The sequence below is a fragment of the Pelodiscus sinensis genome, chromosome 12 (assembly GCF_052426305.1).
Source record: "Pelodiscus sinensis isolate ZL-2025 chromosome 12, ASM5242630v1, whole genome shotgun sequence".
NCBI classification, from domain to species: domain Eukaryota; kingdom Metazoa; phylum Chordata; order Testudines; family Trionychidae; genus Pelodiscus; species Pelodiscus sinensis.
This window is the reverse complement of record NC_143063.1, coordinates 26,000,144-26,015,111: the sequence shown is the minus strand read 5'-3', so window position 1 is coordinate 26,015,111 and position 14,968 is coordinate 26,000,144. Positions and strand designations below refer to the sequence as shown.

The following is a 14,968-nucleotide window of genomic DNA, read 5'->3' as shown; positions in this document are numbered from 1 at the left end:
GAGTGCCAGAGCATTGGATGCCGGACCAATGGAGTTTTACTGTACATTTCTCTTGATGGGCTGGAGGCAAGCACAGAATTTGGCAGAAGTTGAGGGTGCTCGGTATCAGTCCAGGTTTAATTGCTAATTGTTAGGCCTTCATTCAGACTGAATTGTGGTTACTTTGAATTGAGGAAGTAGAACTTTCACAAGATTAAGCCTTATTCATATTCATTCTCTGTTAGCTGTTGCTCTTTATCTAGATTGTAGAAACTATTTTTACCGTTTATCACTGCACCAGGATAAAAGTTCAGTCGAGTTCTCTGTGCAAGTGTCTCACTGAGAAGCCAATCAAGAATATATGTAGCTCTGGGAGCAGTGTGTGACAGTACAGTGCATCTGAACAACATATACAATGGTATAGTGCATTTTATTATTATTATTTAGACAGATAAGGAACACATGGTAAGAGAAACAGGGATATTTAAAAATGTATATTAAAGCATTTCTCCTGTCTCACTGTCTCTATCCACCTAATTATACATATTCACTGGCATCTTGTAGCAAACACAGTGGTTTTTACATTTGCCCAAAATTATATAAAGTGTTGCTTGTGGCTCAGCGACTTCGTCCCAAAACTTACAAATGTTAATTATAATGCAACCTAAGTCCTACATCTGCCCTTGGCCCTCACCCATGTTGATTAATCAGGCGCACACTCCAACCCATGTTGTTTCTGTACCTTCCTGGCCTGACATCAATTAATTTTGGCCTCATATCTCACCTACTCCCCAACCCCTGGTCTGTTCCACATTATCCACCCCCAATCTAACCTTTTCACCTCATGCATCCTCCTGCAGCTCTGGGAGCTCCTTTTCATGAATTTTCTTGTTTGTGGGCCTGGATGAGCTGCAGTGAATCACCACCTAGATTGTAAAATGCTTGGGGGCAGTGACTTTCTGTTAGTGGTGGTCTATTTTTTTGACACCTAGCTCAGTAGGGTCAAATCCCAAATGGTGGTTCTTATGTACTAGCACGCTAGGAACATTTTTCATTGCCCTTTTAAATGGTACAGAAAGAGATCTAATTATTCATTATGAAATAGCTTTCCAACTTTAAAATTAATCTGAAAAAAACCCCTCCCACCTCTCTGGCACTGTTTGCTTTCATTTTTATTCCTAAGGGCCTGTCTTTACAAGAAAGTAAGGAAGTGACTTAAGTTAAATGTATACTACACACACACAAATCTGCATTGAAAAATATGTTAATATTGCAAAGTTAGGAAATGCCAGAATTAAGGATGATTGTGAATTACAATCTGCTAGTCCTATCTTGAGGTAAGACTGAGTGTTTCTTTTCTCACATGTAGCTGTTTGCAACACTGAGTGGACATGGCAATTGTTCAAGGTTAAAGACAACACAATGTACATATAGGCAGAACTTTTATTTAAAATGTTTCTTTGCTATGACTGTGACCAGATAAAAATTTGAACAAAACCAAATATGTTTGGAATTATGCAACGCCTTTGACCTACTTCCCTGCTTCATTGGGTACTTGTAAAAGTGTTGGTCTCTGGAACTGTTGGTCTCTGGAAGAAGAAATGTTATTCTAGGAACTGATCCTTTTTTATAAACTTGACCTTAAAATATATCTCTTTCAGGGTCCTAACAAGCCAAGATGCCAATCGACGTTAATGACGTGATGCGCCTGTTGTGCCGTATCTCTGAGGAGAGGAAGATGAAGGCTGCTATCAAGCATTCTGGACAAGGAGCACTAGTAGCGGGTGCAACAGCATTTGTTGGGGGCTTAATGGGGGGCCCACCTGGAATAGCCATAGGTAAACACTCTACCATTTGAGCAAAGATGATTATGTCCATAATAAGATAAGCTGTTGAACTAAGGAATTTAAACAATTGAGATATGGTGTAGTTTAAATAGAAGGTAAAACGGGTTTTCATCTTACTTTCTGATAGTAAAAAGATATTCTGTGCCAAGTGTTTCAGCTTAAATTTATGGCTGGTGTGGAGTTCCCCTGAGGGAACACTTATCAGATCATTTCCTACAGATCTTTGGTAGATAGAAAAAAGTGGATTGGAGACTCCAGTTTTACTCCTAATAGAAATTTGTTTTATTTGGGTATAAAATGAAAGAGAGGAAATCTTCCCAGTCTTACCATAATTGGGGGGGGGGGGGGGGGGGAAGGGGGAAGGAGTATCCTTCCTTAATATAAATATCCTTCTGATAATAATGATAGAAATGTAGCCGTGTTAGTCTGGGGTAGTTGAAGCAAAATGCAGGACAATGTAGCACTTTAAAGACTAACAAGATGGTTTATTAGATGATGAGCTTTCGTGGGCCAGACCCACTTTTGATCTGAGGAAGTGGGTCTGGCCCACGAAAGCTCATCATCTAATAAACCATCTTGTTAGTCTTTAAAGTGCTACATTGTCCTGCATTTTGCTTCTGATAATAAGGTTTGTTTATTTAAAATTTTGTGCTGTGGTTGTTGTCACGCTGGGTGTATTTAGTTTTTTTCAGAACCCTGTGTTCCCTGTCAATTAGCATTTCTTTGTATAACAAAAATATTAAAGCCCTGAACTTAGTAGCAATGAGAACCAAAGGAAGAGAAATCCAGATATCTCTTTTAATGCCACCTTCTGTGGCATTAAAGTTAGCTTACTACTGATGTTACTTCTGCCACAATCCTTTAAATGCTTGAGCCATGTGTATAAGTTTATTCTCACAAACAGTCCCATACACCACAAAGGGAATACTGACATGAGTAGAGATGTTGTGGCGGCACGTCATCATCGGGGTGCACCCCCGAAGCAGCAAAATGAGACTCTGCCAGCCAGTAGAATAGAGAGGGTTTATTGCTTCTTCAGGATACAGCACAGCATAGATGCGATGTGGACATAAGGGGTATGTATAGACTGGATCCCTCTTTCATCAGAGGAATGCAGATTAGGCAAATCGACATTCCAAATGAAGCATAAAAATGGCCGCCGTTTTTGAAGACTCAGCACTTTGTCAGCAAAAAGAGGCAGTTTAGAGGGGGATTGTGGAGAAAGAAAGCCTTTTTCGACACATCTTGTAAACCTTCTTGCAGGAGGCATAAGCGATCTGTCGAAAAAGGCTTTCTTTCTCGACAATCCCCCCTCTAAACTGCCTCTTTTTGTTGACAAAGTGCGGAGTCTGCAACAATGGCAGCCATTTTTATGCAAATTTAAGCACGGGCTATTTAAATCCCTGCTTCATTTGCAATGTTGACCTGCCTAATCTGCATCCCTCTGCCGACAGAGGGATGCAGTCTAAACATACCCAAGGAGTCAGGGGCTGGCAGCCCTAGACCACTTGGGGCAAGGGTGCATAGGTCCCTCAACTCACAGCATTCTGCTTAGTCTCCTCTCCATGTTTTCCCTACAAAAACTGCCCAGCTCCCAGACCCTGTCCCCCAGCCAGGTGACCCTCACTGCCTCCCTTCCTTTGTCTCTCCCCCGAGGAAGACCAGTGTTATCTGCTGAGGCTGGGACTAGGTGTCTGGGCCAATACACATGTGGGTGAGTCAGTGGGAATCACACATCACAGCGCAGGGGAACCCCAGGTTATAGACCAGACAGCACCCCCGCTTCATCACATCTCTCCCCCCTCCGAGAGCAAACTGAGCAGGGTCACTCCACTTGTTACCTACAGAAGTTTGGGCCTCCTGCCAGATAAAACGGCATCAGTGACATTGGTGCTCCCCTTGGTTCGGGCCTGCCACTGCTGCACGGCTTTGAGATGGCTGGTGCAGGCCCAGGCTTCCACTTCCTTTGGTCTCTGCCCATGGTCTCTCTGGCTAGACCCGTGAGCTCAGTGAGCATTTCCCAAAAAGTCAGGACATCCTCCACCCCTGACACTCAATTTGGGGAGGTCTACCCCTCCCATAACTCTCTCAGCAATCCCAGGAGGTCCTTCCCCCTTCTGCATCCTGGCTCAGTCGGGGAGAACCTGGTAGACCCTTGTGGTGCCTCCCTGTGTGCAGACAGCAGGTGGGGCAGGTATTTGTCCCAGTCCTGTGGGTGACAGTGCATGAAGACCTCCAACATCTGCTTCCAGGGTCCCCTGGAATTTGCCTCTCTCCCCCCCCCCCCCCCCAGTCCGCTGGACCGGGCGCCATACGCTGGGGCCCAAGTGAGCTGGTCCCTGTGCTTCTCCCACAAGCACTGGAGTAGGGCTGACATGAAGTTGGATCCTTGGCCCTTGACTTCCTGGGGGACTCCCACCCTGTTGAAAATGGCCAGCAGCATGTCTGCCACCATGTCTGCCTCGATAGAGGGCAGAGCCATGACCTCGTGGCAGTTGGTAGCCAAATCCACTGCTACCAGGATGTATCTTTTCCCCATCTGGGTCGCCTGGCCGGCAGGCCCCACTATATCTATTACTGCCTTCTGGAATGGCTCCTTTATGGTGGGCTGGTACCTCAAGGCAGCTATCCCAGCTATCCCCTCGTCTCGGGCTTTCCGCACCCTCTGGCAAGAGTTGCAGGCCCAGCAGTACCGCTGCACAGCTGCAAATATCCCGGGCCAGTAAAAGGCCTGAAGCAGCCTCAGCCAGGTGCATCGAATACCCCGGTGCCCCGCAAATGGGATGTCATGGGCCATATACAGCAGCCTGGGGCGATATTTCTGGGGAACCACCAGCTGCTGCTGGACCCCCCCACCTCGCCACCTTCTGAGGGGAGCCATTCCTGGTACAGGAATCACCTCTCCCATAGGAATCTCCTGGTGGCCTTTTCCCAGGGGCTGAGCTGCGCGGAGGCCAGCCTGGTCCCTCAGCATCTGTAAGAAGGGATTTGCCTGCACCTCAGCCTGGAATTCTGCAGCTGGGGCAGGGACCTGTTCCCTGCCCCCCTACCCCTCCCTCTTGCCTGGGTCCGGGGCTCTAGCCCTACTGGACTCCGTGTCTGCTAGAATGGGGCCCTGAGTCCCCTGCAGGGAACCCTTCCCTGGGTCAGGGTTGCCAGGTGCTCACTGGCTCTGGCTACGGATGCTGACCAGGGCCCTGTGGGATCCGTCTGGCCATTTTCCATCAGCAGCTCTGTGGGCAAGTGCTGGTGCACCCCCACTTCCTTGGGGCCCTCCTTAGCCCCCCATTTCAGATGCACCTGGGCTATAGGAACCTTAAATGAGGTCCCATCTATGCCCCTTGGGGTCAGCTTAGCATTGGGTACCATGTAGTCTGGGGCTACTACCTCGGGCCGGGCCAGCGTCACCTCCGCACCCATATCCCAGTAGCCCATCACTTCCCTGCCATCCATCTCCAGGGGCACGAGGCACTTGCTCTGCAGGGTCGCCCTGCCACCACCCGGTACACAGAGAAATCCAACTCTAGAGGGTCAGATCTCACAGGGGAGTTGGCCTGAGAGGCCCTTTCCCCCACTTGGAGCTGATGTTTGCCTGCCGGCCCCTGTCTCTGGGGCGGCCTGCCCTTCCCCCAGCCCCAGTCAGTTAACCCTGGAAAGTCTCAGGTTGTGGGACCTGTCCTGGTGCCTGCTGCACTGAGCACTCTTGTGGCCTCTTTGCCCACAGCAATGGCAGGTTAGTTTCTGTGGGACTCATCAGGCTGTCTCTATGGGGGGGCTGGTCCTTGTCTCTTAGGCTCGCCCCGTAGGAGATTTCCTCCATTGCTCAGCCAAGAACCGGTCTCTTTACGATTCCCTTCCTCTCCGGATTCCCTTTTTCTCTGGGACTCCCGTTCACACCCGGACCGGCTGTCTGTGAACTCATCCGCCAGCTTCCCGGCATCCTGGGGGTCCTCTGGTCTCCGGTCCTTGAGCCACAACCTCAGGATGGGCGAGCAAACTTCATAGAACTGTTCCAGGATCATCAGCTTAACCAGGTCCTCTGCGGTCTGGGCCCCGACCCCGAACAGCCATTTGCAGCAGTATTGCGGCAGGCAAGAAACCACATCCGCATAGGCCTCCCTGGGCTCCTTCTGCACTCCCTGGAACTTCTTCCTGTATATTTCCGGGGTTAGCCTGAACTTGTGCGGCAGGGCCTGTTTGACCCATTCGTAGTCACCCGGCTGCAGATTCTCCAGCTGGTTGAGCACCCCTGTGGCCTTCTGATCTATCAAGGGGAAGAGCTGCTGGAGCCAGTCTGCTGGGGGGATCTGGTGTAGTTCACAGGCCTGCTCAAAGGAGCTAAGGAACCTGACCACGTTCCCCACATCTTTACATTGGGTCAACATGAGCTTCTCAAAGTGTTCGGTCGTCCCGGGCCCTGATTTAATGCATCCGAAGTTACTGAGGGAGTTGGCAAATGTCATGGCGGAGCCTTTGGCCAAGCTTTTAATATGGTCTCTCAGTATTCTTGCCAGCAAGTTAAGGGAGTATGGGTTGGATAAATGGACTGTAAGGTGGATAGAAAGCTGGCTAGAGTGTCAGGCCCAGCGGGTAGTGATCAATGACTCGATGTTCAGGTTGGTGGTCGGTTTCTAGTGGAGTGCCCCAGGGATCAGTTTTTGGACCAGTTTTGTTCAACATCTTTATTAATGACCTGGATAAGAGGATGGATTGCACCCTCAGCAAGTTTGCAGATGACACTAAGCTAGGGGGAGAGGTAGATAGAGTCCAGAGTGACCTGGACAGATTAGTAGATGGGGCCAAAAGAAATCTGTTGAGATTCAACAAGGACAAGTGCAGGACTCTGCACTTGGGACGGAAGAATCCAAAGCATTGCTACAGGCTGGGGACTGAATGGCTAAGTAGCAGTTCAGCAGAAAAAGACCTGGGGATTACAGTGGATGAGAAGCTGGATATGAGTCACAGTGTGCCCTTGTAGCCAAGAAGGCTAATGGCATATTAGGGTGCATTAGGAGGAGCATTGCCAGCAGATCCAGAGAAGTAATTATTCCCCTTTATTTGGCTCTGGTGAGGCCACATCTGGAATATTGTGTCCAGTTCTGGGCCCCCCACTATAGGAAGGATGTGGACGCATTGGAGAGGGTCCAGCGGAGGGCAACCAAAATGATTAGGGGGCTGAAGCACATAACCTATGAGGAGAGACTGAGGGATTTGGGTTTGTTTAGTCTGCAGAAGAAAAGGGGGGGGGATTTGATAGCAGCCTTCAACTTCCTAAAGGGAGGTTCCAAAGAGGATGGAGAAAGGCTGTTCACAGCAGTGATGGATGGCAAAAACAAGGAGCAGTGGTCTCAAGTTACAGTGGGAAAGGTCTAGGTTGGATATTAGGAAAAACTATTTCACTAGGATGGTGGTGAAGCACTGGAATGGGTTACCTAGGGAGGTGGTGGAATCTCCATCCCTAGAGGGCTACGTCGAGACTGGCCCCTAATTCCGGAAAAGTCATGCAAAGCAGGTAAGTCAGAATAGGGAAATCCGCAGGGGATTTAAATAAACATGTCCGCCGCTTTTTTTCCGGCTTAGGGAAAAGCCGGAAAAAAGTGTCTAGATTGGCGCGATCCTCCGGAATAAAGCCCTTTTCCGGAGGATCTCTTATTCCTACTTGAAAGTAGGAATAAGAGATCCTCCGGAAAAGGGCTTTATTCCGGAGGGGAGAGATCTGCTCCTGTGACCAGGCCTGTTCTGGTAGCTGGGACTGGGAATGGGACCTGCTGCATGGCGGGGTGTGTGTGTCTGCTCCAGTGGCCAGGAAAGGGACATGCCACATGGCTGGAGTAGGAGGGATAGTGTCTGCTCTGGCAACTGAGAAGAACGGAACATGCTGCATGGGGGTGGGGAGAGGCAGGAATGTGTGTGTTAATAAATTGGGTGCCACAGTGGCACATATCCAAACCAGCGCACATGACCTCAATATTGGAACACAAGACAAAACTCACTCTGCTCATGGTTGGAAAATCTTAGAGGGAACACGGGTGTTCAGATAATTCAATAACTATAAATATAGAAATAATCAAATGAAACCAACTGGCTATGGCCACTGCCGTAAAACTAGGAGGTGTTTTTTCTTGTACACCCCATTTTAAGTGACTAGCTCTGGCAGGAAGACACTAGACACAATGAATCAAGTGCATTGTTTGGAAGGGAGGCCGAGTGCTTATGTGTGTCCTTGTCTTTATACGAATGTAACTGAGTCACAGGACTCTGATTTTATCTAGATTCTTATACTGTAGAACAATGGTCCCCAAACATTTGAGGTTGCCGGGTGCCAGGGGGCGTGGCCATTCGCCCGCCAGGGGGCGGGGACACTTGCATGCCCGGGGGCGGCCCCCCCCATAGCCGCACGCCTGGGGCCAGTGCCCCCTCCAAGCGCCCCGCGCCCAGAGCGCGGGCGGCCAATCCGCGGCGCTCCCGGGGCTGGCGCTCACCATGCACCATGTGCCCCGGGGCCAGGCCAGCCCCGAGCACTTGGCGGGCACATACAAATGTCCCCGCGGGCGCCATGGCACCCGCGGGCACCATGTTGGTGACCACGGCTGTAGAAGTAAGAGATCCTGTGACTGATCTAATGGTTGCCCTGAACACTCTGATGGTTAGGCTTCGTTACAGAGCATTTTTCATTGTTTTAGCAGAAATATGAACTGATTATGGGGTAGATGAGTCCTTGACTGCATGTTTCCTTTAACAATAGACCGGATAGGATGGTTATCATTATCTTTTGCTGTGTGGTCCCCTGCTGAGTCTGTCCCAGGAGAAATAGGCAGTTTATCTTGCTTTCCAGTGTCTAGAGCGGTTGCTTGGATCCCTTTCTGGGTAGTGTATTGGTGAATAAGTTAACTGAAGAAAACAAATGATTGTGTAAGAAACCGCCCTAAGAGCCACATCAGTGATTTCTGCATGTAGTGCTCCCTAAATCAGGTATTGGTGGTTTCATAAAGGTGGAGTGCAGATTAATGCAGCCATTGTAGGTGTTCAAGCATTTCATAAACATCACCAGAAGATTTGCAAGCTCAGTACAATTTTCAAATTAAGGAATATTTGTCGTGTGAAGTGGGTGTATAAATGATGTCCCTGGAGCAGTCCCTGAGGGTGAGGGCTCTGGAAGCTGCGGAGTGCAGTTCTCGACTCCACTTTGCACACGTGAGGAGTCGAAGCTGACCAGGATGTTCCTGGTGATGCACATTTTTCAGGACTTCACATTTGTTGTATTATGTGAAAGAGAATTACTTTACAGGTTGGGATTGATTCTCTTTTGAAACGGAATAACACCCCTCATAGTACTGTACCATTAGAACTTCTCCCTGGAGTAGGCCAGTTACCACTTTGACAGCCACATAGGAATCTTCCTTCCCCTCCACCCACTGTGTACTTGGGAGGGGACGAGTCAGTTCTATACACAAGGTAAGAGCATATTTTTGGAATCCATGTACTTGCTGATTCAGTAATCCCTAGGGTGACTTGTCTCTCAATCAGTACTTCCCAAACTGATAGTTTTGTTTCCTGATTGGTATCATATAAGCACCATCCGTGATAGGACTTGAAAAAAGGAACAAGAGGAGTAATTCCTCTTTAACAGTAGCAGACACTTGTACTACGGTATCGATTTGTAATGAGAGAGAGTAGAAGATTAACATTGGCCACCAAAGTACATTTTGTCTTATGATTTCCTTGACCAGAGGGCTTTATCCAGAGTCTATGATCTTCATTTTTCTCTGAAAGAGACTAGTTAGTGCCATAAAGGATGATTCCGTCTCACTAATTTAGGGCTTTAAATTATTAGTGCTGATTTGTTTTAAGAATTGGTTTGTAATGGGAGCTAACTTAAAGTCTTGGAAACTCTCTGGATATTTTTAACTAGTTTTATGTGTCACTATTAAAGTAATGGTGCCTTGGCCACACAACTTTCTTCATTGGTTTCTGATAGAGACAGAAGCACCAGGTTTGTTTTTTGAAGCCTGGTTATTGCTGGGTAGGGATTGAAGTTTAATAAGAAAAAGTGGAGACTGACTAAAGACTTCTCCCTTTATTTCCTAGGGGGTGCAGTTGGTGGTTTATTTGGTGCTTGGATGACTGCTGGACAGTTTAAGCCAATCCCCCAGATTATACTGGAACTGTCCCCTGCCGAGCAGCAGAAGCTCTATGACGATGCCTTCGCTATTATCAGAAACTTAGACTGGACTGATGCTGCACAGTTGACTGCCCTTGTAATGGGAAATGCTGCCCTCCAACAGAAGCTGGCAGCAGTACTAATAAATTATCTCTCACACGAGCTAAAAGCAGAAATACGATATGGAGAGTAAACCTTTCCAGAGTGTGTTTGGGTTTTGAGGTTTCTTTGTTTTTTTTCCACTTTACAATGAAGGAAATTTCATTTTGACAACTGTGATTTTTTTCATTTAATATAATGATTACTAGTTATTGCAGCTAATTGTAAAGTTAAGTAAATGTCATAGGCAGATATATTATTTTTTTTTTTTTTTTTGTGAATCTAGAATTAGATTACAGGAGGCCCCTGCTTTGCGATGGCCCAATTTTGTGACCCTCCCGCACTTACGACCTTTTCTGTAAGTGCGGAAGGGGCCGAAATCCTCCGACATACATCCTTGGCCCCACATTTACAATGGCGTACGATGCCTGTCATAAATGCGATCTCAATTTACGACGCCCCTGACTTGCAATGCTGTCTCTGGAACCGATTGCTTCGCAAGTCGGGCGCAGGCTGTACTGTATTATCTTAAACTGACTTGCTGTGCAATTTCAGTTACTGGGTATTGAAAACTGAAATCAAGGTAAAACATTAAAGAAACTATGTTTCTCTCACACCAAATATGAGTAGGAAAATTTTCAGATTCACTGTAGTGACTTAGGCTCTTAGGTCCCACTTTTAAGAGTGACTTACGCTCCAAAGTCACTTGAAAATTTTACCCACTTTCTACTCCTGAACTGTGAAGATTGCAAGATTAAAGGGACTTCTGCTGACAAGTTAAATATCTTCTCAAACTTTTCTTTGTTCCCTGCTACAATTTTATCCTAATTGAGTTTTTTTTATTCACCTACAAGTCTGGCAAATGCCTAGCTGAACCTTATTGCTACAGGTAGACAAAACATGTATAACTAGGTTGCTCCTGCTAATCTTTTTTGGGAAGGCTTGACCAAAAAGGCTTCTAAAATGGTGGTGGCTGCTGACGTCTCCTGCTGACGTCTCCCTGCCAGTCACAGAATTGGGTTTGTCATCTCAGCATTGCCTTGTAGAGGAGAAATGCTTTGCTCTGACTGAAATTTGTTGAATCTGAACTGTAAGTGTTAATTAGTCCTTTCTTTTCTTTAAAATATTTTCAAAGAGTAATGGTGTAATGAACAAATCTTCAGTACAAATGAGTTCTCTTAGCCAAATCTTAACTTTTTCTGTGCACCAGTAGCAATATATGTATGTCTTGTGATAGAAAATAATGTACCCCTGCATCCTGATGGCATATCGTGTTTTTAAAACAAATCAAGTCTATCAGAATTGTGAACTGAAACATTAGCAAAAATGAGGCATGTTGTTTTATTATGTCAAACTATATTGAATAATGATTTGGGATGGTTTCCCATACATGTTGAAACTGAGGAAATCTAAATGGAATTATGCTTATTATCTTCTGGTTTTCCACTATTTATATTGAAATACTGTAAAAAAAGCTCATATATACAAAGTGTACAAAGGTGCCTTCTTTTATATGTAAAAATGTACAAGAAATTAAATTGTTTTTATATTATATTCTTTTCCTAATAGTAAAATCAAAATAAAGAATTTTTGTCAGGCTTCCAAAATTTGGAATCTGGCTGGGAAAAAGTGTTCTTGATTGACAGTTTACCAAATGTGCTTGCTTGGATTTGGTTAATTTACTTTGTACAGATGTAATATACCTTAAGCCTATATTGTCCTCCCCTGCAGAGTTCATGGACTAAGTTGAGTGTGTCACTGTCTTTAGTAGTTCTTTCCAATAAAATGGAAAGCAGAACAGAAGTGGATTACAGCTGGATGAGTCTTGGTGCATAGTACCAAGGCAGGAGAGTATAATTTCATTTCCAAAGTACAGTAAAACTCCATTGGTCTGGCATCTGATGGTCCGGCATCTGATAGTCCAGCACTCCTGATAGTCCGGCACCATCAGGAACCCGGAAGTGCTCCGGGCAGCTGAACCATTGGAACTTCTCTGCCCCCGGCTTCCCCGATTCAGCTGCTGCTGAAACTGACCAGCGGCTGAATCGGTGAAGCTGGGGGCAGAGCTGCTGGAGTGCTGCTGGTTGGTCCTGTAGCGCTGCCCCTCGGCGCTGCAGGACCAACCCGGCAGCACCCCAGCTGCTCTGCCGCAGGCGTCCCAATTCAGCTACTGCTGAAACTGACCAGCAGCGGCTGAATCAGGGATGCCTGGGGCAGAGCCAGACAATCGGAAGGGGGGGAGGGGCTATGAGGGGTCTGGGGTGGCATTCCCCCACACCACCCTAGACCCCCTCATAGCCCTCCCTTCCGATAGTCCGGCATATCTGATAATCCGGCACCCCCTGGGTCCTAAAGGTGCCAGATTATTGGAAGTTTACTGTATTTTTAATACAGTTGGCTTATTCAAATACTTTTGGATGCATTTAGTCTTCCATGTTTTCATACAATCTGGTATCTGTTTTAGAAATATCACTGTGCATAAGTTGGAAAAGTTGTAGAAAACTGTAAATTGAAGTAGCTGCTTTCAAAGCCGCAACACTTAAAATGAGCCATTGCCTAAAAGGGACAGCAGATGAAGATAATTTGAGGGTTGGAGACACGGAGTCTTTCACATCAGGATCATCTATTTAAATCCAGTCAAAATCAGTAGTAATTTTAAAGTACTTGGGTATCTGATTGTAGAGCAAGGGTGGGCATTAATTTTTTATGAGCAGGGGCACACCAAGATTTTGGTAAATGGTCAAGCATTACACTTTTCCATGGAGGGGGTTGTGGGGTCTTGTATGGAGATTGGGTACAGAATGGAGCTTGGGGGTATGGGATCTGGGATGCAGGAGAGGGTGTGGGGTTTGAGAGGGAGTTTGAATGAAGGAGGGGGTTGTGATCTGGTGCAAGGTCAGGGAGGGGGGTATGGGTGCAGGAGATTTTGGCCCAGGGGACAGGTGTAGGAGGGGGTGCAAGGTCTGGGAGGGAGTTGTGACTTGGGTGAGAGGCATGCAGAGGGTTTAGGTGATAACCTGGGGCAGGAGGGGATGGTGGTCTGGGGCAGGGAGTTGGCGGGGTGGGAGGACGGGTGCAAGAGGCAGGCTCTGGCTGGGAGGCTTTTGGTCCGCAGCCATGCAGGACTCCAAGGCAGGCTCCCTGCCTGCCGCAGCCCCAGGCTGCTCAAAATAGCTAGCTGCCCCTATTGCTCTCGGCTCCCAGGGCCAGGAGGAGGAGAGAACCACAGGGAGCAGCCAACTGTTTAAAGCAGCATGGGGCTGCTCTGTGCCAGAGGGTCCCTGTGGGGCAGCCCATGGGCCAGATCTGGTGGCTTGGTTGGCTGGATCTTGCCCACCTCTGCTGTAGAGTGTCCCACATAAAATGAGATCCTGGCTTCAATTCTTTTTTTCTAACAAAAATGCCTACTGCTTCAACATGTTTCAATGGGTGAAGTGACTTGTTGAAGGTTACCCAACAGACCAATGACAGACCCAGATCTCCTGAATCTCGGTCCAGTGCACTTTTCACTAGGCCTCACTGCCTACTGGAGGCAGCTGTCCACATGATGGCACTGATTCAGGACAGCATTTAAACCATGGTGACCACAGTTCCCGCTAAGGTGCATGCCTGCACGGCCATCTGGAAGATGAGCAATGTGGCAGGTGGCTGCACTGGGCCAGGGCCAGTTGAGGTGGTGTAGTTGGGAGGGTTTTGAGGGGGTGGGGTGAGGGGATGCTGAAGCCATGTGGCAGGGAGGGCTGGGGCCTACTTCAGTGACAGGCACTATTCTGTGGTGTTGGTGGAGTTCTAGGATCTGCTACATGGCGGGGGGATTGGGACCTACTTGGGGGGCCAGGGCTGGCTTGCAGGGACCTGCTGGGGGCAGGGGCGGACCAGTCAGGAGTTTGTATGACGGGGGCAGTGTGGTGGGGTGGGCCTGGGCTGCTCTGGCAGCTGGAGCTGCGTGGTGGTGGGGGGGCTGTTCAAGTGGTCAGTCAGCTCCAGCCCTTCCCTAGGGCTGGTGCTGTGTTCAGGGCCATGAAGTGGCTTCCCAACTGCTTCCTGGACTGGCTGTGTGGCGGCTGTACAGAGCTGGGCTGTGGTGCACCTTGCTTTTGCCTCTGAGCCCCTTGTTCCCAACCCTGTCCTCCCTCACTCCCCACATGCCCCACCCCCAGCACCTCACTCCCTGGGCGCTGGCAGCAGTTTCCCTCTGCCCCAGGTGGGGACTCTCAACCAACCCTGTGATGAGCAGCCTGTCCTGTACACAGGCTGCCCATGGAGCAGTGCTCTCCAGGGGGGAAGAGAGGGGAGGGCACATCTCACCTTTTCCCCATGAAAGGGGGATGCTATCTGGGAGAATCTCTTGGGGCGCAGCGCCACTGGTGGGTGCCACAGTAGCACACATCTGAACAAGCACATGTGACCTCATTGTTGGTGTACAACACAAAACTCTCTCCGCTCATGGATGGAAAATCTTAGCGGGAACACTGATAGTGACTTCAGTTGACTGTTGTCCTGGATCAGGACCTGTTACAAGCATCCTTGCAGGCAGCTGGAATGGTCAGTAGGTGGACTGGAATGCCCATGGTTTCCCCCCATAGATTTGAGGTGTACTCTTGGGGCAGAATTGGTGATCTTTAATGTATCACTCTGGGTTCCAGTGCGGTCATTTTGCATTTCTCACAAATTGATATTTCCAATTTGACAAACCATCACGGCTGCATCTAGACTGGCAAGATTTTGCTCAAAAGCAGCCGCTTTTGCGCAAAATCTTGCCGCCTGTCTACACTGGCTGCGAGTATTTGCGCAAGAACACTGACTTTGTACTGTACAAAATCAGTGGTTCTTGTGCAAATACTCCAACGCTCCCGCTCAGGGATAAGCCCTCTTGTGCAAG

General features: G+C 48.0%; 2 protein-coding genes across 4 annotated transcripts in view; one reads left to right on the top strand and one right to left on the bottom strand.

Annotated features, from left to right (window-relative positions):
• C12H19orf12 (chromosome 12 C19orf12 homolog) overlaps positions 1-11,638 on the top strand; it is a 79,275-nt gene extending 67,637 nt beyond the window's left edge. For all 3 annotated transcript variants that reach the window (XM_025183694.3, XM_006121203.5, XM_075940178.2), the window contains exons 2-3: positions 1,641-1,817; positions 9,915-11,638. In XM_025183694.3, the coding sequence (XP_025039479.1) occupies positions 1,658-1,817; positions 9,915-10,180 (426 nt within the window). In that variant the 5' untranslated portion in view covers positions 1,641-1,657 and the 3' untranslated portion in view covers positions 10,181-11,638. The remainder of the gene's footprint in view (positions 1-1,640; positions 1,818-9,914) is intronic.
• Positions 5,616-6,314, bottom strand: LOC149523730 (zinc finger protein with KRAB and SCAN domains 1-like). Its single transcript, XM_089781603.1, is given in 2 exon segments — positions 5,616-5,689; positions 5,692-6,314. Coding segments are annotated over 2 exon segments (672 nt in total). The 5' UTR covers positions 6,290-6,314.
• Positions 11,639-14,968: the final 3,330 nt, after the last annotated feature.